The sequence below is a fragment of the Budorcas taxicolor genome, chromosome 1 (genome assembly GCF_023091745.1).
Source record: "Budorcas taxicolor isolate Tak-1 chromosome 1, Takin1.1, whole genome shotgun sequence".
Lineage (NCBI taxonomy): Eukaryota > Metazoa > Chordata > Mammalia > Artiodactyla > Bovidae > Budorcas > Budorcas taxicolor.
In genome coordinates this window covers 26,479,974-26,501,944 of record NC_068910.1, presented here as the reverse complement: position 1 = coordinate 26,501,944, position 21,971 = coordinate 26,479,974, and the positions used below count along the sequence as shown (strand labels likewise).

The following is a 21,971-nucleotide window of genomic DNA, read 5'->3' as shown; positions in this document are numbered from 1 at the left end:
TGGAGAAGACTTTTGAGAGTCCCTTGGACTGCAAGGAGATCCAACCAGTCCATTCTGAAGGAGATCAGCCCTGGGATTTCTTTGGAAGGAATGATGCTAAAGCTGAAAGTCCAGTACTTTGGCCACCTCATGCGAAGAGTTGACTCGTTGGAGAAGACTCTGATGCTGGGAGGTATTGAGGGCAGGAGGAGAAGGGGATGACAGAGGATGAGATGGCTGGATGGCATCACGGACTCGATGGACGTGAGTCTGAGTGAACCCCGGGAGTTAGTGATGGACAGGGAGGCCTGGCATGCTGCGATTCATGGGGTCACAAAGAATCGGACATGACTGAGTGACTGAACTGAACTGAACTGAAGTTAATTGACTATCATATTCAATGGGAAATTAAGATTTAGGACTTACATAAAAAAAGCCTTATCAGTGAAGAATGTTTTAAGGTAAAATAATCTCTCCCTGGACAACTTCCTATTTATATCATAAAACCCCTGTACTGGAGAGTCATATTTTCATCTTTTGCTTCTATTTGTAAATCACTGCTGTATGTACATGTAATTTAAGTCTTTGATGTAATTTAAGCTAAGTAGCATACTGATACCGGAGAAGGCAATGGCACCCTGCTCTAGTACTCTTGCCTGGAAAATCCCACAGATAGAGGAGCCTGGTGGGCTGCAGTCCATGGGGTCATGAAGAGTCGGACACGACTGAGCGACTTCACCTTCACTTTCATGCATTGGAGAAGGAAATGGCAACCCACTCCAGTGTTCTTGCCTGGAGAATCCCAGGGATGGGGAAGCCTGGTGGGCTGCCGTCTATGGGGTCGCACAGAGTCGGACACGACTAAGCAGCAGAAGCAACATACTGATAACAGAGTCAAGTATCTCCAATTCTGTTTCATCTAGGGATGTGATCAATGGTGAAATGACTTACTCCAGCATCTCATATGTTTAAAATTCTCTATCCTGGTGTTTGTGAGCCCTTGTCAGAGTTATTGAAAGTTGAAATAGTTGTTTGGTCTCAGAATCAGTCTTCTTCTCAGCGAGTGACCTAGTCACAATCAAAGGAAATAGGTAAGTCAGTCTGTAGGAGATTTTACAGTAATGAGTGAAGATGGGTAATTCACCAATTTCAGGTTCAGGTTCTGGAGTTGTAACAAAAACAGGGATGTTAGCTCATTTGTTTTGGGAAATTGCCACTTGAGTCTCCATTATCACCCTATAATTGTATGTTCTTTATTAAGATTCATCTTTTCATAGTATTTTTCAGCTTTTCTCTTGCCTCCCTCTCCCCTTTCTCCATGCCTTCCATTTGTAATAGGCAAATCTGAAATACATTTACTTTCTTCTGTTAAGAATTCCATCAAACCTCGTGAAAGGTGATCACTAGGCTCAAAATTACACAATGCAGTTGTGCTGAAAACTAAATATTCCAATATTGCTTATCAGTCAATCATAGAAATCATAGTTTCCCCAAAGCTCCAGTGTTATTGACTCAAAATAGATGATCATGGCGGTAGTCATCTCGCTGTAGTATTGCATGTAGAGTAATACATTTTGTGTTTAGAAAGTATTATACTTTGAAAGAACAATGCTGACTAAAACCAGTTCAATAATACAAATATTTGGTTCAATACCAAACTTTAAATAAGGATAGCTGAAAATAGCTTACTCTTACTGATATTCTTGGCTAACATTTCAGCTGTTCACTGTGGCCCATTTGTGTTCTGGTTTTGAGGTATATCTTGTAAACATTATTTTGCATTAATATATTTTCAGAATTCCATCTCTGAAAAACAAAGTGAACTAGTTCTACAAAGCTTTTTTAATTAAAATGTTTTTTATTTATTCTATTTAGGCTTTGTTGTTGCTGTTCAATCACTCAGTCGTGTTCCACTCTTTGTGACCCCATGGAGTGCAGCACGCCAGGCTTCCCTGTCCTTTGCTATCTCCTGAAGTTTGCTCAGACACATGTCCATGGAGTTGATCATGCCATCCAAATATCTCATCCTTTCTTGCCTCCTTCATCTCCTGCCCTCAATCCTTGTCAGTGTCAGTGTCAGGGTCTTTTCTAATGAGTTGGCTCTTTGCATCAGGTGGCCAAAGTATTGGAGCTTCAGCTTTTGCAGTCCTTCCAATGAATATTCAGGGTTGATTTCTTTTAGCATCAACTAGTTTGATCTTCTTGGAGTCCAAGGGACTCTCAAGAGTCTTCTCCAGCTCCACAGTTCAGAACCATCAATTCTTCAGCACTCAGCCTTCTTATGGTCCAAATCTCACATTCTTATATGACTACTAGAAAAAGGAAATCAGTCCTTTAGGACTGTACTATAATTATACAATTACAAAAAAAAAAACTATTATAATTATAATAACACTCATTGTGAGGGAGAATGAGAGGAAAACAGTGAGAAAGCATTATTTTAATGCAGCTAATAGAATGAAATAAAACTGTGGCTTAGAGAGTTTCCTTTAGGTTTTCTTAATGGCTATAAATTTTGTTCTCTTAAGTGATAATGTATTTGGAAGTATTACATATATATTCAGTTCAGTTTAGTCGCTCAGTCGTGTCTGACTCTTTGCGACCTCATGCCCAACAAATTGGTGATGCCATCCAACCATCTCATCATCTTTCATCCCCTTCTCCTCCTGCCCTCAATCTTTCCCAGCGTCACGGTCTTTAGAAATGAGTCAGCTCTTCGCATCAGGTGGCCAAAGTATTGGAGTTTCAGCTTCAATATCAGTCCTTCCAATGAATATTTAGGACTGATTTCCTTTAGGATGGACTGGTTGGATCTCCTTGCAGCCCAAGGGACTCTCAAGAGTCTTCTCCAACACCGCAGTTCAAAAGCATCAATTATTTGGCGCTCAGCTTTCTTTACAGTCCAATTCTCACATCCATACATGACCGCTGGAAAAACCATAGCCTTGACTAGACGGACCTTTCTTGGCAAAGTATTGTCTCTGCTTTTTAATATGCTGTCTAGGCTGGTCATAACTTTCCTTCCAAGGAGTAAGCGTCTTTTAATTTCATGGCTGCAGTCACCATCTGCAGTGATTTTGGAGCCCCCAAAAATAAAGTCTGACACTGTTTCCACTGTTTCCCCATGCATCTGCCATGAAGTGATGGGACTGGATCTTAGTTTTCTGAATGTTGAGCTTTAAGCCAACTTTTTCACTCTCCTCTTTCACTTTCATCAAGAGGTTCTTTAGTTCTTCACTTTCTGCCATAAGAATGGTGTCATCTATATATCTGAGGTTACTGATATTTCTCCCGGCAATCTCGACTCCTACCTGTGCTTCCTCCAGCCCAGCATTTCTCATGATGTACTCTGTGTAGAAGTTAAATAAGCAGGGTGACAATATACATCCTTTATGTACTCCTTTTCCTACTTGGAACCAGTGTGATGTTCCATGTGCATTTCTAACTGTCGCTTCCTGACCTGCATATAGGTTAAGATTATCAAATATGTCTCTTATAGTGCTTTTTTCTCCATATATATATATACATATATATATATATATGAATGATAGTAAACCAGTTTCCATTAAACCCAGTAGAAACCTTACCCTAAGCACTGTTCATTATCAGAAACTCACCGGGAAAGAAACAGAATAAAGCAGATGTATTGCGTATTTAGGCTACTTTATGTAAGAGTATCATTTAAGAGTCAGGAATTTGGAGTTAAGTAGACTTCAGTTTTACCAGTAATATGGTTATTAATGTATATATGCAATCCGTATCTAGACAAAATCCATTGGAGGAGAGTTTTACCCCCCTCTGTCTCTTTTTAGCTTTATATCCTATAATACAGTTAGATCATCTTGTGTATTCATGCAAAAATTGAATTTCCTCATTGAGATATCATTTATTTATTTATTTATCTATGGCTGTGCTGGGTCTTTGTTGCCGCATGCAGGCAATCTCAAGTTGCAGTGAGTAGGGACTACTCTTTCTTTGTAGCTTGCGGGCTTCAGTAGTTCTGGTACATGAGCTTAGTTGCTCCGTGCCATGTGGAATCAAACCCATGTACCCTGGATTGGCAAGTGGATTCTTAACTACTGCACCACCAGGAAAGTCCCTGGAATATTCTTTTGTAATTCTCTTTGGAAACAGTGAGGTAATGTTAAAAAAGAATGGAAATTTGTATGAGTTTTTGGAGACGTTAGATTTTTAAATAAAATGTAAACAGTGACATTAAGTATGAAACCATTTGGTAAATACTAAATGGAAAAGCCAGTTACTGTTCAGTAGAATAATTTTCAACCGTTTGAGTAAATAATCACATGAATTAAATTACTTTATGTGAGTTTCCCACAAGACAAGACAAACTTATTTTACTTTGGTTAGTGACATACTGCTTTATTAACATTTGAGAACTACCCAGAAGAGGTGATTGTAATGAACTTATTTTTAGCCTGCAAAATAAATTGCAGAAGATATACCTAGATTTGACAGTCTTTTTCTTTCCCTCTTTCTCCATGCCCTAGTATGTGTCTTCACAGTCTCCAAAGTGGTTGCTTGGTCTACCAGCTGGGTGGCATTAAGTCCTTTGATAAGTGATGTGAATAATGGACAACACTTTTATTGAGCTTACAACTTTTTCTCTGTCTTGATGGTTAGTGCCTAAAACTTAACTACTCAAGCCCATGTAATGTCAGTTAACATTGCCCATTTAGGTAATCTGCATGGCTTTGAAGTTTTGCTGCTGGAAAGCTTGGAGAGGAAAGCATCTTTTTTTTCAGATTCATGAGGTTATGAAAAATGATAGTGGCAATGGAATGCTGGCTATTTTTAAAGAATTTGAAGAAAATGCAGTTAAAAATTGAGTAAATAGCAGAAGTCTTTTTTCCACTTAATATCTTCAAAGGGAAATGGGAAATTTCCTTCTGAATTCTACTTTTGCTGAATTGCTGAAAGTAATGATGGTACTATAATAGCTATAATATTTTGACTCTTTGTTTTAAATATGCCAGACTATGAGATGAGTACTTTACCTACTTTCTTCATTTATTTCACATCATTCTAACACTGTAAATTGTTATGACTATTTTATAGTTGGACGTGTTACTTTTACCTTTCTGAATCTCATTCTCTTCTCAATAAAGGAATAGGTAGAATTGGAGATTTTAACTAAGTCTGTTTTACACCAAAGTTCTTATCTTAACTACTACTCCTACATGCACTAGCCTAAATGCACAATAAATTCATTTTACTTGGTTTCATTCCTAGTAAGGATTTGATAATAAGCAGTAACGATAACTTGGCTTCTACTCAATTTGATGGGAACCAGTTTATTCTAAGACATTGTTTGACTGATGTTGTGATGGTTCATATCCAGGGCAGAAACTATTGTCAGAGGTTATAGAAGGCAGCAAAGAAGGAGCTGTATTTGCTTCTGAGAGAAAGTGAACCTGATTTTTTGAGTGTGAGCAAAAAAAGGATGACCAACCAATAAGATTATGAACCTTTACGATCTGATTATATCAGCTAGAGTGACTGTTTTACCCAGTGCCTTCATAGTGTCAAATCCTTCCATAGCTCTTCCATTTCCTTCTTGAAAATACCTGTGGCTCCTTCTCTTTGAACCTTTGCCTGCTTGCCTATGAGTAGTAGTAACAATGGTAGTACTGGTTAAAATAGCCAACATTTACAGACCGTGCATGAATGGTGGCAGATTCCATTACTTTTTACCATTTCTGCTTGAAGAGAAATAATCATTTTGGTTCTTCACAATATACAAAGATAGTAAAATGAATTAATTGATCATGGTGATAATTTTTCATTACTGATAGGAGTTTTTAGGCTGTTAGGATAGTCACATATATTTTCTAATTTAATTCTTGAAACAGCACTGAGTGTTGTATCATAAAGACATTAGGTAACTTGTCCATTGTCACACAACTGGGCAAAGGCTGAAGCCTTGATTAAAACCTGGGTCTGCAATTTTAAACCTGCTGTGCCAAACTAGAAAACTATTAGAGCCATATCGGAGATTGTCTGATTTCATTCTCTAATTTTAGATAAAACTGAATCACATACAGAGAATGATAATTGTGGCTGGAGGGTGTGTACTGTTTGGTTTATTAAACACATTTAATTTGTGGGCTGCCTCTTTTTTTTTTTTTTCATTTTGTTGATTGGATAGGGGAGTATTCCTATTGACTGATGGTCCTTTCTCTATCACTGGGCTGCTTCACACACCCAGCTTTCCCACCAGGCCCATAAACATGTTTGAGTTTATGACTGGTCTCAGATGTCAGGAGCGGACCATTCACTCTTTCCTTGAGTGTTTTGACAAAGAGAGAGTCCACAGCCACTTTGCTCTGGGATATTCTGTTACCCTGCCAACACTGATAAAATACTGCTTCCTTTTAGCTTTAATCCATTTCTTCCTCCCTTACCCAACCCTACTGATACATAGAACAACTGGTCAGAAAACTGTTGGTGTCTAAGAAAACAGCTATTAAATACTCCCTTTACAATTTTTCTTTAAAACTTTCCTCCAAGTACACCAGTCTTCCCTCTGACATCTCAGTTGGCTGACAGGTAGTTAGCTCCTCTGACTGTCAGATTGGTGTCTCTGTCACATGGGAGTGTTGTTATGCAGTAGAATTAATACTTCCAGCCTGGATTTATTTAGCATCTTCTGACACTTAGAAGAATAAGGGAACACATGCCTTGTTCTCCCTTGGGATGGTTGAGAATTAGATTAAACTGGCAGGAAATATTTGAATGTCCACAGTAAACAGACTTTGTATTTAGGTGTATCGATGTTTTCTTTGAAGTTCTTTATTGCCTTCATTTTCAAAGTTGTTTTGAGAGAGCTTTTGCCAGTCACTTTTGGAAGTTATGTCATTACCACTTGCTGGTTGCTAAAAAAAAAAAAGAAATTTAAATCAGCTGCTAACTCTGGATTTTCTTTTGCAGATGCAAAAGAAATTGTTTTAAAAGCCCAGATCTTAGCTGGCGGAAGAGGAAAAGGTGTCTTCAGTAGCGGTTTGAAAGGAGGCGTTCATTTAACAAAAGAGTAAGCGTGGAGGTTTTAATTCCTTATCTTTGGGCAAAGCAGTTATGGAAGATGCTGCTTATGATGGAGAGGAGCACTGAGAAAGGGAGTAGGAACAGAAGGTCCCAAATAAATGATGTAGACAACAGGTAGAGGGCTCTGCAGTGTCCCAGTTTTCCTTCTCCTGTAAAAGGATTTTTGTTCACTAATTGGTGAAAACTTGACACCCTTTCTGTTCTAGACAATCAATGAAAACACTTTCCTCTCCTCTCCTGTCACATACCTTTCAGTGGTTTACTTTGATCCTTCCTCTTCCCTTTATCCCCATCTTTGGGCATTACTTCCCAAGTTGCCCACTATCTTACCTAAGGCTGCTGTGCATTTCAGCATGGTCTCTCTACTATGACTGTAACTTATTTGGGGGGAGGGGAGAACAAACTTAAGCAAACTTATTTTCATTTCCCTCCCCTCCTCTTCCTTCTACTCTCACTCATTCATTCATATGTACTTTGGACTCAGGGAGCGTCTGCTACACTGCTAAGCACCTGGTTTATAAACAGAAAGTACCCTGCATTCTGTGAAGGTGGAAGGTGGGCCAAGGCAGGGTGGATGTGGAGGTATAGTATGGACTGTGTCTTAAAATTGTTTTCAGTATAAACATTGACTTTCTTTTCTTTCTTCTCTCTCTTTTTTTTCTCCTCTCTCTTAGCCCTAAAGTTGTGGGACAGCTGGCTAAACAGATGATTGGATATAATCTAGCAACAAAGCAAACTCCGAAAGAAGGTGTGAAAGTTAAAAAGGTAATGTGAATGCTTTTGGCCATCTTCTGTGTATGTGTTAAAAAAAAATCATACTTCAGTTTTGACAGAATCTAATGAAGCAGTACACTTGGTCTATGTGTGATTTTTTTGAACCTCACGTAGTTTTTGGTGTAGTATGACTTCGAGGAGAGATAAAAAAGGATTCTAAATTAGTAATACTGTTTATTATCATCAGAATTTGGTAATGATGGGTAATGATTGAAATAATAATTTTTTTCTTTTAGAACACAGACACATTTTGTTTAAAGTCAAAAAGGACTTAACATGACAGTTCCTAGAATCAGTGAGGGACATTCTCTGCTTCCTCACAGCCCCACCCTCATCCAGTGCATCAGAATTACTGTGCTTGTTTTGGTGGTTTTTCTGAGTTCCCCTATAACTTATTTTGAGGTTATTACCATTTTGACTCACTGTTATTACTGGGAGTATGTCATATTAGTGGGATCTGTTGGGATACCCAAGTGTGTACAGGGCACATACTTGTACACACACACACAGAAAATAAAATCTAAAGCAAAGTGGCGCACCGCAGCCATGAAACGTGACTGGTAGATCTGAGAACAGAGCCTAACTTGCCCTCCTATTAGTCTGTTTAGCTTTGTTGAACTCCCTGTTACGTATCAAGGCACTGGAACTGACTGCCTGATTTGCAGGATCCAGTACAAAATGAAAATGTGTGATTCTTGTTCATATTTCAAGTTGGCTGCAGCAGAACATCAAATTAGAGACCAAGAATAGGATCCTCTGGCATGCAGGCCTGGATGACTGCACAGGTCACTCACTCTAGGCCTGGGAGCTACAGATGACTAGAAGGCCCCATCATGACATTGTAATAGCAGATTAGGGTCCAGCATTTTGGGGAGGCAACTGTCTGCTCCACAGACACAGCATCACATATGGATTATCACATGATAATCTCTTCCAGAGTTCCATTCTTCAGGCAGCTGAGGCAGTGCATTCCATTTTTACATTTCAGAAGGAATTGTCTGGAAAACTTTTGATATGACGGCCCCCAGAAATCACCAGCTGGGTCTTCTTAGCATACTTAGCTTACCAAGCACACTGCCTTGGTCCTGAAAAGGACACTGAGCTGGAGGGAGATGGGGATACTGGTGGGTCATTAGCCCCTTCCCTCTAAGAACACAGAGTCTTTCTGAAGGTTGAGGAGATGCACAGACAAAACTGACTCTGGTTATTTCCCTTTCCCAGTGTCTTGCAGCTAGATACAAGAACTGTTTACATTTTACAGTGGTTTTGAAGAATTATTTTTGTTCAGCTCAGCACCGTACTTTTATTTTCCCCTTTAAGCTGGTTATGAGCCTCTACCTATATAACTTGTTCAAAATTTGTTTATAGGAGATATGATTAGTGGTTTTGGTTGTAGGAATTTATTGTTTTTTATGGACACATGGAGTTTGAGATTAGAGTTCGTGATACCTTTGAAAAGCATATAAAATACACACAAGATTCACAGACAGACTATATATATATATATATATATATATATATATATGCATAAAATTAGTTCATAGATAGGTTCCTGAAATCCTGGGGATAAGTGCATTCTTGTAAATAAAATCATTGCCAAGAAATGACCAGAGTGATAAAGTTTTAAGTATTTTTTTCCCTGAATGCAAAAATGATTAACATGAGAAAAATTCCAATAGTACAGAAATATAAAAATCAGAGAGTAAAATTTTCTTCTATTCTCACCTTCTAGAAATAATTGTTAAATATTGTTTCTGGTCCTTTTCCCATGTAAAATATGTATTACCACATACTTGAAACAGTAACATTATATATTTAAGGAAACTGCATTTTTTTTAACTTTTTAAAAAACATGTTTATTGAGGTATAATTTGCATACCATAAAATTTACTCATTTAAAATGTACAACTTCAGTAGTTTTAATAAATTTATGGAGTTGACAGCTATTACCACAATCTAATTTTTGAACATTTCCATCAACCAACCCCAAAATCTCCCATCCATTTGCAGACAATTCCTATGCCTACTCCCAGCCTGGGGAAACACTAATCCAATGTGTGTATATTGATTTTCTCTTTAATATGATATAATTCATATACCATAGAATTCATCCATTTAAAATGTGCAGTTAAGTAATTTTTAGTATATTCTTGGGTTATGCAACCATGACCACTATCCAATACCAGAACATTTTCATCACCCTGAAAAAGAAACCCATACCCATTGGAAGTCATTCTCCATTGTCTTTCCACCCCTTGGAAACTATGAAACTATTTTCCTATATTCATGGATTTGCCTATTCTGGATATTTCATATCAATGGAATGTTTCAAGCCTTTTTTGTCTGGCTTCCTTCACTTAGCGTATTTTCAAGGTTCATCCATGTTGTAGCATATATCAGTACTTCATACATTTTTATGGTTGAATAATACTGATTTGTATGACTATAACACATTTGGCTTATTCATTCATCAGGTGATGAACAATTAATTGTATTGTTTACCACTTTTGAGCAAGCATAAACTTTTGTGTATACATTTTTGTGTGAACATTCATTTGTATTTTCATTCTTCCTGAGTAGAGCTTTGGGGGTGAAATTCCTGGGTTAAACGGTAATTCTGTGCTTAAGTTTTTCTGGAACCATCAAAATGTCTTCCTAAGTGACCATGCCATTTTACATTCCGACCAGCAGTGTAGGTTTAGTCGCTCAGTTGTGTCCAGCTCTTGCGACACCATGAACTGAGCCCAACAGGCTCCTCTGTCCATGGGATTTCCCAGGCAAGAATATTGGAGTGGGTTGCCATTTCCTTCTCCATGCATTTGTAATTTATGGAATCTTGGCCATCAATCAGAAGTCCCCAGATGATAGAAACTTTAGGTCTTAGTTTGTTTTAGAAGCTATTTAAGCACATTACCTACATCTGTTCACATTGGGGTTTTTTTCCTAAGTCTGTGTTTGTAGTGTTTTCCTTGGGATAGTGATAGGAGAGGTGAGACAGTGCTACTACACATGTGCTCCACGGGTCACTATCAGTAATGGTTCCTGTTCTACAGAGAGTGACTGAGTACCATTAATCTTATCTAATTGCTGTTCTGTTACAAATAGTTTGTGCACCGGCTCTCATCCACATACTATAGTCTGACTAGCATGATATATAAAAAACAAAACAAAGCGAACAGACAGTAAGAAACATGAAAAACAGATTCATTGCTCAAGAGTAAAGTACCTTAAAAAGATTCTTCATACTGGAAAACGCCATGAAAAGGCTGTGCTGATACAGTTTCTATCCGTCACAGATAAAGATGGTTGAAATGTGTTTAACTGAGCTTCTCATGACATGAGAGTTCACAGAGTCCCTTTAAGTTCTCTCTGTCACAATTCCTAAAAGGATTTCAACATCCTGGGTCATATAAAGGCCATCTCAATGTCAGAAAATTTGTCTGTATGTAAAAGTCCATGAATTGTCTATTGAAAATCGTAATTTTCTTGGGAATGTTTTCTTAAAGAGTGATGGGCTATTTCTACCAAGCAAGAGCTGTTTGAGACAGCAGCTGGTCTTTACAAATAGAAATTTGATAGAATATAGAGCACATCTGTCAACACTTGAGAAAATTAAGAATAGGACACTTGAATGACACTTATCCTAAAAACTTATAACACTGCCTTGTTTGTTATAGTAACTACTGAAAGTTGTTAAGTCTGGTTCGCTAGACTAGCTGTGTATTAGAAAGTGAGCTTGAAATAAAAATGGTTCTATGAAAATCCTAATACCATGTGCCAAGAAATATTTCTTACAAACTCATGAGCTACCATTTATGATAGAAAAATCACTATGAAGCCCCTTCTAAGGTATTCTATTTTTAACCAGTCATAAATTCTATAGAGGTGTGAAATGAAGGAGTTAATTGTATTCATTACATTATACTTTCTAGGTCATCATATATTTATCCCACTTTACGTGACTTAAAAATTAGTGCTTTTGTGGCTTCTAGGGAGCTAAACTCTATTATTATTTAATCAGGAACATTTTTGGTGAAACATATTACTGAATTCCTTTTTAGGAAAAGCAATGTATGTGATTTTATTATTTTTACTTCTAGTGCTGATTCTTTATAGATGTTCTTATTTTCTTTTAAAAAGCATCCAAGACATTTTTTTACTATTTTTGTTGGTAGTGTAAGTTGGTCCAGCATCTCTCTCCAAGGAAATTTGATAGTACTTATCAAAATTTTAAATATGAAGAATCTATTGTAAAACCTAGCCATTTTATCTTTATATTCCTTGATCAGGGGGATACTAAAACAATGGCACAAAGCTACACATACAGAAATAATCACTGAGGTAGCATTTTTAGAAACACAAGTCTACATAAATGTCTGTCAGCCAGGACAAGGTCAAATAAATATTGACATATAAGTACTATGTAGTCACAATGAAGAGAGAAGACCTTGTACAATCTAAGTTATAGTATTAAGATAATAAACAAAAAGGAAGAAAAAGAGGCATTTAAGCATGTGTAATATTTATCCGTGTGCAAGATGATTCCATGTTGGTAATGCTTACCGATGCATAGGGAAGAGGTAAAAATTAGTAGTGGATTTTCCTGGTAGAGCTGCTTCGTGCCTTTGTTAAGGTTGTGCAGAGCAAAAAGGACCTGGCTGGAGCATGCGTGGAGAAGGAAATCCATCTGTCCAGTTTGCCTCCTGCCCAGTCATTGCCCTGGAATGTGACTACATCCTCATATAGAAAGGGATGTTTTTTTTTTCTGATCATCACAAAGGTTCTGCTTGGGGCCCAAGGGGTATGTATGTGCAGGAGGGGACTGCTTTCACTGTCCCCTCTATATACTTTTAGTATTGTCAACATTTATTTTCAAACAAGCAAATATTATGTTTGTAATTTAAGAGAAAGTATAAATTGAAATAAAAATACAGTGATCCAAGAGACAGAAGTATCCAAACATAGGAAGCATCAGACACACCATAAAAAGAATCCTTCTTTGGCAAGCAAACTTGGTTTCCCACCAGTGCAATCTGAGAAGAATCAGTGTAGTAATATATATGTACTGCTAATGCCTCAAATTAAAATAACATCTGCTTCCCTAGAGTTTTTCTCAAGTGTCAGGGTTTCTGAAGAAGAAAAGGAAGATTAAAGTGGGAAGGTTCCTTGAGGCAAACTGAATACCTGTCACTTGAAAAGTTAACAGGATCAATTAAGGAGGTGAAAATGGGCACTGTGCACCACGAGAGCAGAGCTCTCAAATCTCCCTGGGTTTAAAGAGCCTGAAAATGAAGCTGTTTGATTTGTGTAGCAAGTTTATATAGATTTCCAAGTGGAAATCAGCTCGATGCTGACTTAATTGACTTTCCCGCTAATGTGGTAGGTGATGGTTGCGGAAGCCCTGGACATTTCCAGGGAAACCTACTTGGCCATTCTGATGGACCGGTCCTGCAATGGCCCCGTGCTGGTGGGCAGCCCTCAGGGGGGCGTTGACATTGAAGAGGTGGCAGCTTCAAATCCAGAACTTATTTTTAAGGTATGTTTAGATTCCTGACTATGTTCTGTTCATGGATTGTTTCTGTACACGCTGTTAAAGACTGAATATGAGCCTGATTTCTGAGTCTGGTGTACTGTTTCTGGGATTTAAGGCATGAAGATATTGAGTCCTTTTTCATACTGGATATCCAGTAAGAAAAGGTTGGGTAGATCAAAATATGTGCTTTTCAAGATCTTTTCTGTGCCCTTCTTCTCCCTGTAGTTTCTTTCCATCCAACTTGCCACAAGAATTAACCAATGGCAGAGGAATGTGAAATTTCCATTTCCTCTTGGTTAATTCTACCTCGTTTATAAATATGACCCAGAAATTGTCTCTTGGAAATCGGATGTGAACTAGAAACTTCCTCGATGTCTTTCAGTACTGGTAATAAAGCGACTTAGCACAGTGCAAAGTAGAATCTTTCTAAGGCCCAGATTGTTTGTTTCAATCCTTTAAATCTTGTGTGTGTAGTTTGTTGTTGTTGTTGGGGTTGTCCTTTTTTTATTTTAGATGTTAAGATTAGTTTCTAGTCAAACAGACCTGGGGTCAAATCCTAACTAGCCGATAAGTGTCTCAGTTTTTTGAGTCAGTAAATGAAAATGGGGATATTCCCTCCCTATAGAATTGAGAAGATTAAATTAGATAATATATGCAAAGTGCTTCTCAACCTACCTCAGCTATAAGAAGAAAATCCTAAGGTCTTTAGAACTATAACCATAGCTTTTAATTCCGAGTTCTTAGTGTCAAAAAAATCACACAAAAAATTTCTAGTAAAAACCTTTATTATTTCTTTTAGAAAGTGATTTTTTTTCCTTCTAAAAAGCGAGAATTTTATTTCTTGAAACTCTTCATTTATAAGTTACTAATACTTTGAAGATTGGTTTTAAAATATTTTCACCAATGTTGCATATTTAAGTTAACTACTTTGGAAGTTAAATTGAGACTTTACTTGCTGGCTTACCAATAACACCTACTTTTTTTTTTTTTTGAAACAAGTCATTACATTTGTTAAGAGAATACATGAAATAATATATCTAAACAACACTCATTATCTTGGAGGGAATAGCCCTTTGTAGAGCTTGGATATTATTAATAATTGTCATCATCAACAGAGTATTTAAATCATAAGGTAATATTTAACCTATATAAGACAAACTCTGAACTTAACAGCAATATTAGGCAGGAAAAACTTACTTTGGAAGCCTTCCAAAAACATGACATAAAAATTAACTGACTAAATATTCGTCACTGCCATCTGTATAGTAATTAAAAGTGAAAACTGGCATCCGATCATCTTGTCAGCATGCCACACTGAAGAATTATATAGTTTTGAAAAGGCTGTTTTATAGATGGTGTGCTAATTAAAATATACCCCATAGGCAGCTGTGGTGGCCCAACTCAGAGATCTCTGGAAAGGTGCCACACTTTTAATTATTCATTTACACATAAATACTAAGCGTTTTCTTTTGAGGTTGTAAATGTTTTCATTTGATTGTCTGAATTTTGTTGATCTGATTCATTTTTACTAGGAGCAAATTGACATTATTGAAGGGATAAAGGACAGCCAAGCTCAGCGAATGGCGGAAAATCTAGGCTTCCTCGGGCCTTTGAAAAACCAGGTACTTGAGCAATTGGAGGCTGGTTTGTCTAACATGTTTCAGAAAACGTTCGGGAACTTTGCCTAATTGTGTCTAATGTTTGTGATTATCAGGATTTAAGGCAATTTATTGTTTTCTCTTTTTTTCCTGCAGTTGTTTATGGTGAAAAAATACTTCCCTGGTGTTCCAAAGAGAATGTTTATGACGCATGTGTTTATATATATATATATATAGGTGTGTACATGTGTAATAAGAGTGTGTTGCCTGCAGACACATACAGCTTGTTATGTATGTTAGTTTCTTTGTTAGTTATGTATGTTAGTTTTTTCTATAGCAGCGCATCTCCAGCACATCACTTATAAGATGCGTTATACTGGTTAGAATCACAGGGTATAGAGTTAGGCAAACTGAGTTTGAATCCTGCACTGCTACCCAGTACATGTATGATTCAGACCATCTGAACATCACTTTCATAGTCTGTAAAATGGGGGTGATGAAATCCTAACTGAGAGTGTTATTATGAGGATTGAGTAACCTGATGTGTGAAAATACATATTCAGTACTCCAGAAAGGTCACTTCTTATTATTAATAATAATATTCATTATCTAATTAGTTGCTGTTCTTTTATAGCTAATGGGCATTTGAGAGGAATACTAATTACACAGAGGTGATACTTGACTGAAAACAGCTTGAATTATGCCAATTTAGTAATTATATCCCTTGGTTTCAAAGATAGGAAAATTGTTCTGTGAGCTATTAAGGGAGAGAGTCTGTCTTGAGCATCACAGTCCTGCACTGCCCTTGGTCCTGCCCATGGAAACTGATTTTATGTCTATGCAGGCATGCTTCCTTGTCTCATAATTAAATCAGAAAAACTTACTGGCTGTTGTTTTCCTCCTCTGTCACTAACATAAGCCGCCTTAATAACCCTTCATTGTGTGTCTGTGTGTGTGTGTTGTCCTAGGGCTCTGGGATTCTTGTAGTTTCCTTTAATTTAGTTGGGCAGCATTCCTCCAGTAAAACAGTCAATTGCACACTCTTTATTTTATGTCTTTACCTTTTCTTTTGATTAAGTCTAACTTTAAAAGCTTAAGGGTAACATGAAGGCAAGTTATGGAAAGGTGAAGCACAATAAGACTTTAAAATATATTTGTTTAAATTAAGAGAGGATGGCACTTACTGAAGATTGGAGGAAAAGCTCCAGTGGAAAGCAGAGGGTTCAACACGGTAGTAGGAAATAGGATCATCTGCGACTAAGCTGCAGGAGGAGATAGAGCCAGGATTCAGTGGACAGTTAGAGGAATTAGCCGTCATTTCGAGACTGGTGAAGAATGCCAGGTTAGTGACCTGCTGAAAGAGAGATACTGGAGGATTCATGGGTAAGGGCTGCAGTGGTTGGTGTCGCTTCCTGAGAATAAGGCCCTGAAGTATATTAGCTACTGACTATATTAACTGATCATATGACATTTATTAAGTAACTTCTTGTGTATTGGTGGTGGTCACAGAGAGCTATAGTCGCTGTGTTCTAACCGTACCATCCTACACTCAGCTCCAGAATATGCCCTGTAACTTTGTTTATATCCTCTATACCTTGCACATCTGTATTTCTCTTGGACATTTGCAGTCTCGTTTGCTGGATCTTCATCTGCATCACGGGAGGGACTTGGTTGGTCTTGTTCACTACTGTGTTGCCAACAAAGCGTTTGGCAAATATATTAGATGTCCAAGAAATATCTATCATATGCATGAATAAGTGAAATAACACATCTGAGGTGTCTAATTGGAAGAAATTCCTGGGGAGTCAGGAATGAGTAGTTGTAAGTGGCAAGAGAATAAATTTGGAGTGGATAAAATCTACTCACCATGTGGTTTGAAAGCTCAAGAGATAAATATACATGAAAGTTCTAGAGAAGGCAGTAGCAGCATTATGCACGTCACGAGTTCCCCCCAACCCCAAACATAATGTAAGAGACAATTAACAGTTATTTATATAGCTCTTAAATGACTAAATCATGTTTCCTGACTAAATCATGTTTCCTGAGTACCTTAAATACGCCAGGTTTTAAGTGAGTTATCTATGGAAGGAAGATGAACCTGCAGATTCTCAGGGATTGGTAGTAGCTATATTGTCATTATATTTTTGATTTTATGTATCTAGGAAGGTAAAGAAGTCTTTTAATTCATGTATTTTGTATTATCATTGCCAATTATATGAAAGACTTTAAATCTTCATTTCCTCAGCAGGTTGAACCAAGCTCATTTGCTGAACCCTGTTGAACCGAGATGCTAAGAGCAGAATTGTTCCCCAGGGGCTCACAGGGCAGTGGTCCACCTGCTGACAGTGAACACAGGAAGAGGGGATGTGAAGGAGTGAAAATGGCGGGGCGAGGCGGGGGTGATAGGAGAGACAGTGATCTCAGCTGCAGTTGTGTCAGAATTTGTTCATCTGGGGACATCCATTTGTATTTGAGCAGCAGAACATGAAATGCATGGCACAGGAGCACAGGGTAAATGGGTGCTATAGATTTGGGAGTCTCTGTTTTATAGTGCTTCCTCCATATATGAGCGGGCAGTGTGCATTGAGCACAGGGGGTGCCTGAGGGGAGAAAACATTTATTTAAATGATCAACCATTGGTGATCTTTTGATAAACAAGTGGTATTGCCCCCTCGATTCAATGTGACTTTGAAAGTTACTTAATTTTCAGCTAGGATGTAGTTTGGTCCTTTGGAAGTGCCTTAGTCATGGATGAACAATATATAAAATGATTCTCTTGTAAAATTAATATCTTTCCTATGACTCATGCCTGATGTCTTTAAAATATGATGTATTAATATTAGATTTAACCAAAAATAAACATCACCTTGCATAAAAACCTACAAAATACATGTTCCTGGTGAAAATATATTTCAGCAAGAATTGGCTGAAAAGACTAAAGCCATGAGAAAACTGAATATGACTAAAATCCACGAATTCCTCAAGGATGTCTTAATTATCATCTATACTATTCATTTCTGAAAACGTAGGCTCCATGAGTTGTCAGCATGTGCCTCCAGTATTTAATCAGCTAATCAGTATCTGATCAGTCAAGTTAATACCAGCTCACTAACCCTTCTAGGTATGGTTTATATCTCTGGTTAGCTTTAAGAACCATATTTGAATAGTGCAAGTGTTAGTTCCTGGGATGCAATAGAAGTTTTTTCCAATTTTATTTTAAGTTGTTAAAACATTTTTGAAGACATTGGTAAATGTGTCAGAGTTTCATGTGCACGGCTCCAAGGATGTTTGATTTTAGGCTTAATTTTTTAATTGCTTAGCATATAACCTTGAAATAACATTAATTGTGGCAAAAAAATAAATATTTGAACAGCATGGTTCCTGAGGAAATAAGTGGCGGTAACAAACTGGTTCACAGCACATTAACTAGCAGAATGTTTCCTTTGACTGGTGTTTAATCTGTTTTTTAAATTGGAACACATTTAGAAAGTAGAAGAGCCAACCTCAGCTTGCCATAGGCCCTGCTATTTCCTGCTATTACACCTGGGCAGACTGACCCATTTTGCCTGGATGGCCTTTATAGTCATTTGGTGTATAGCCTCTGGAATAAGGCACGTTCTGTCTGCAAGCCAGGCTGGTTCTCCCTTGTGGATATTACAACACAGATTTTATAATGTTTACCCCTTCCAGATCTTACACCACAGATTTAGTTTTACTTCAAAAAATGTTTATAGTCACCTTTGCACAATAATAAACAGTTGTAATAATGGATACCCCCCAAGTGCTGTGTTAATGTATAACTACAGTGGCAGTAGCATGAGAAAATTCAGGCTTCATGCTAAGCGACGTTAATATAGGCTTTAGAAGTTTTGAAGCTACGGAGGTGTTCATAGACAAGTAAATGGATAAATGGAATATAGTATATACATACAATGGAAGATTGTTTGGCCTTGAAAAAGAGGGAGGTCCTGACACATGCTGCATTGTAGTTGAGTCTTGAGAACATTGTGCTCAGTGAAGTTGTGTGTGTGTGCACGCTTAGTCAGTCATGTCTAACTCTTTGTGACCCTGTGGACCATAGCCCGCTCCTCTGACCGTGGAATTCTCCAGGCAAGAATACTGGAGTGGGTTACCATTCCCTTCTCCAGGGGATCTTCCCGACCCAGGGATCAAACCCATGTCTCCTATACTGGCAGGCGAGTTCTTTACCACTGAGCCACCAGGGAAGACCTGAAATTTATGTTATGTGTACTGAAAAACAAAAACTTTTTGAAGTAGCTAGGATAAGATCTTATACTTGTATGCACTCAGAATTTATTTCTATTATGAAGTCTCTCCATCTTATTACATTAATGATTATTTCTACCATTGTTTATTGTATTGACTGTGTACAGAGGCTGTGTAGGTATAGTGATGCTATGGTGTCCAGAATAGACATCATGCTTTTGTCATGCAGCTCAGATTGCACATTTGTTTGATAACCTGGGAAATCTCTAAAAATGTAAAAAAGTTTCAACAATGAGTCACTTACCTGCTTTACAATGTAATTCAAATAAAATCCACTTGGATTGTACCCCTCCCCCCCCAAAAAAAGTAAACATTAAATAAAGGAAATCTTAAGTTTTTGAAAAAATAATGATAGAGATTGGGACCAACCTTTCCCAAGTCTGGCACAAAGCCAGAAGCTATAAAAAGAATGACATTATTATTAATATTATTAGATTTCCATGTGGCAGAAGTAACAAAACATGGGCAAAAAACAAATGTTAAAGGACAAAAAAAATTGCTATTTCTATGACATAAAGAGCTAAAATCCTTCATGTAAAAATGCCTCTTATACATTATATATATGAGAGACACCAAAAATATGTGAATTTTTCCTATGCAGAGTTCACAGCATAGGAAATACAGATGTCTCACTCTCATAGAATACTCAGGTCTTTTCATAATTAGAGTCTTTCAAATTAAAACCATAAATGAGATACCCAAATAGCTGATGATTGTGAGTTAAAAAAAATAAAAATGTCTATAATGCTGGTTTGTAGGAGGGGACATTAGTGAAAGCTTCAATTTAAGATAAGAACAAGAACAATTTAAGATAATCTTTTATTATGTAAAAGGCCCACCCCTTGTTCTCCACTTCAGAGAATAGATCCTATAGATTTTTAATCACTGTAGGATGTAAAGAGATATATATATATAGATAGATAGATATAGATACACACACAGATAAGGCAGCATTTGAAGTAATGTCAAGCTGCTGGAAACCAAATGGCCATTATTTAGGAGACAGGTTAAATGAACTATGATACATCCATACAATAAGATATTTATGTGGTCATTTACAAGATCGTTCTCTTTGTTTTGCTGCTGAAGGCTCTCTAAAATCTATCAGTAAAGAAACAAAGTGTAGAACCAAGTTTGTTTTTTTAAAAAGATGAATGGAAAATGTGTACACTTGCATTTGTATAGCTGTATCCCTTAATGAACCAATAAAGTGGCTGCTACAGAAGGACATATAGGGGGCTCTGTTGCTGGGGAGTCTGGTGAAGATTCTGAGGGAGAACCTTGTGTACCTTGGGGATTATGTATTATGTACATGTACTATCTAGCCACAAAAAATTAATATTATAAATACTCAGTGTAACTCATTATATATATTTGGTTATATCCACTGGCTTTCAAATTAGGATTTAAGAAAGTTTGCACATGTACATCAAACAAAATAGGGTAAAATGAATTACTTACATCTCCAAGAGTTCTTTAGTTAATACCAGAACAGAGAAATCACTCCTAGTGGTTACCACGTGCATGTGTGCTAAGTTGCTTCAGTTGTGTCCGACTGTTTGTGATGCTATGGACTGTAGCCCCAGCATGCTCCTCTCTCCAAGGAATTCTCCAGGTGAGCATTCTGGAGTGGGTAGCCATGCCCTCCTCTAGGGGATCTTCCCAACCTAGGGATTGAACCCTCGTCTCTATGTCTTCTGCGTTGGCAGGCTGATTCTTTACCACTAGTGCCACCTGGGAAACCCCAGTATTGACCAGAGTGGGACTTTATTCTAGGTAATCAGTTAAGTAGGTGCTATGAGAACTGAGAAGTTTCAGAGTGACAGAGAGGCAACACAGAGAGCTAAACAGCAACAGAAAGTGGTTGCCACCTGTGTGCTCAAGGAGCAAAGTGAGGTGGTAGTGTCACTGGACTTTGAGATACAGAAGTTGGGACCCTGATGGGAATTAAAGTGAGAGGATGCAGAAAGAGAGGAGTAAAAATATCCTCTCTTTGTCCTTCTTCCCAGCTCCTGTCTCCCACTGCTGCTTCCCACTGGCTGAACTGAAGCCAGCTGGCCCAGGAGCCTTGAAAACCCAGCGTACAAGTGTCAGCTCCCCTGATAAATAGAGTAGAAATGGGGAAAAACTGGAAAGGAATCTGAGGGCAAATAATGCAGGATGGGAACCATGAAAAAAAATGTGGAAATGGGGAAAGCATGGCTGGGAAATAAGTTGGAGCTAAGAATAAGACTAAACCCCAACATTCAGCCTTGATTGCACATTACAAAGTCTCACTTTGCTGTGTTAATGGTGAACAGGCTGTGTTTACTGCAGGTGCGAGCTTTCCTGGGTGCTGTCACACCTCATTTGTGATCCTCCCCCTAGCCCCAGATCACATAGTGCCAGCCTGCTGTGACATGAACAATTAATAAATGTTGGTTGAAAAGAATGAATGAGCCAGTGAATTTCAAGCAGAGTGAGAAAAATGAAGTTAGGGTACAACACCAGGGAACTGTTGAATATTCTGGTTCTTTGTGGCGTATGCCTTCATGACAAACTGTTTTCAGTTTGAATTGTGCTATTCAGTAAGTGTACTGTTTAGGTCTTCCATCTTCTTGTTTTGCAGCCATTTCCATAGATACTCAGTAATTGTTGTTTCACAGATTATAGGTTTGGATTGATGAATATAATAGCAGTTTATTCCAGCATAATAAGGAAAAACTCATCATTAAAAATTCTCAAAATCATGTTTACCT

General features: G+C 37.7%; 1 protein-coding gene across 1 annotated transcript in view; it reads left to right on the top strand.

Annotated features, from left to right (window-relative positions):
• The window catches only part of SUCLG2 (succinate-CoA ligase GDP-forming subunit beta), a 290,163-nt gene that overhangs the window by 141,417 nt on the left and 126,775 nt on the right, over nucleotides 1-21,971 (top strand). The window contains exons 3-6 of the mRNA XM_052638350.1: nucleotides 6,928-7,027; nucleotides 7,716-7,806; nucleotides 13,199-13,351; nucleotides 14,881-14,970. Of these exons, the coding sequence (XP_052494310.1) occupies nucleotides 6,928-7,027; nucleotides 7,716-7,806; nucleotides 13,199-13,351; nucleotides 14,881-14,970 (434 nt within the window). The remainder of the gene's footprint in view (nucleotides 1-6,927; nucleotides 7,028-7,715; nucleotides 7,807-13,198; nucleotides 13,352-14,880; nucleotides 14,971-21,971) is intronic.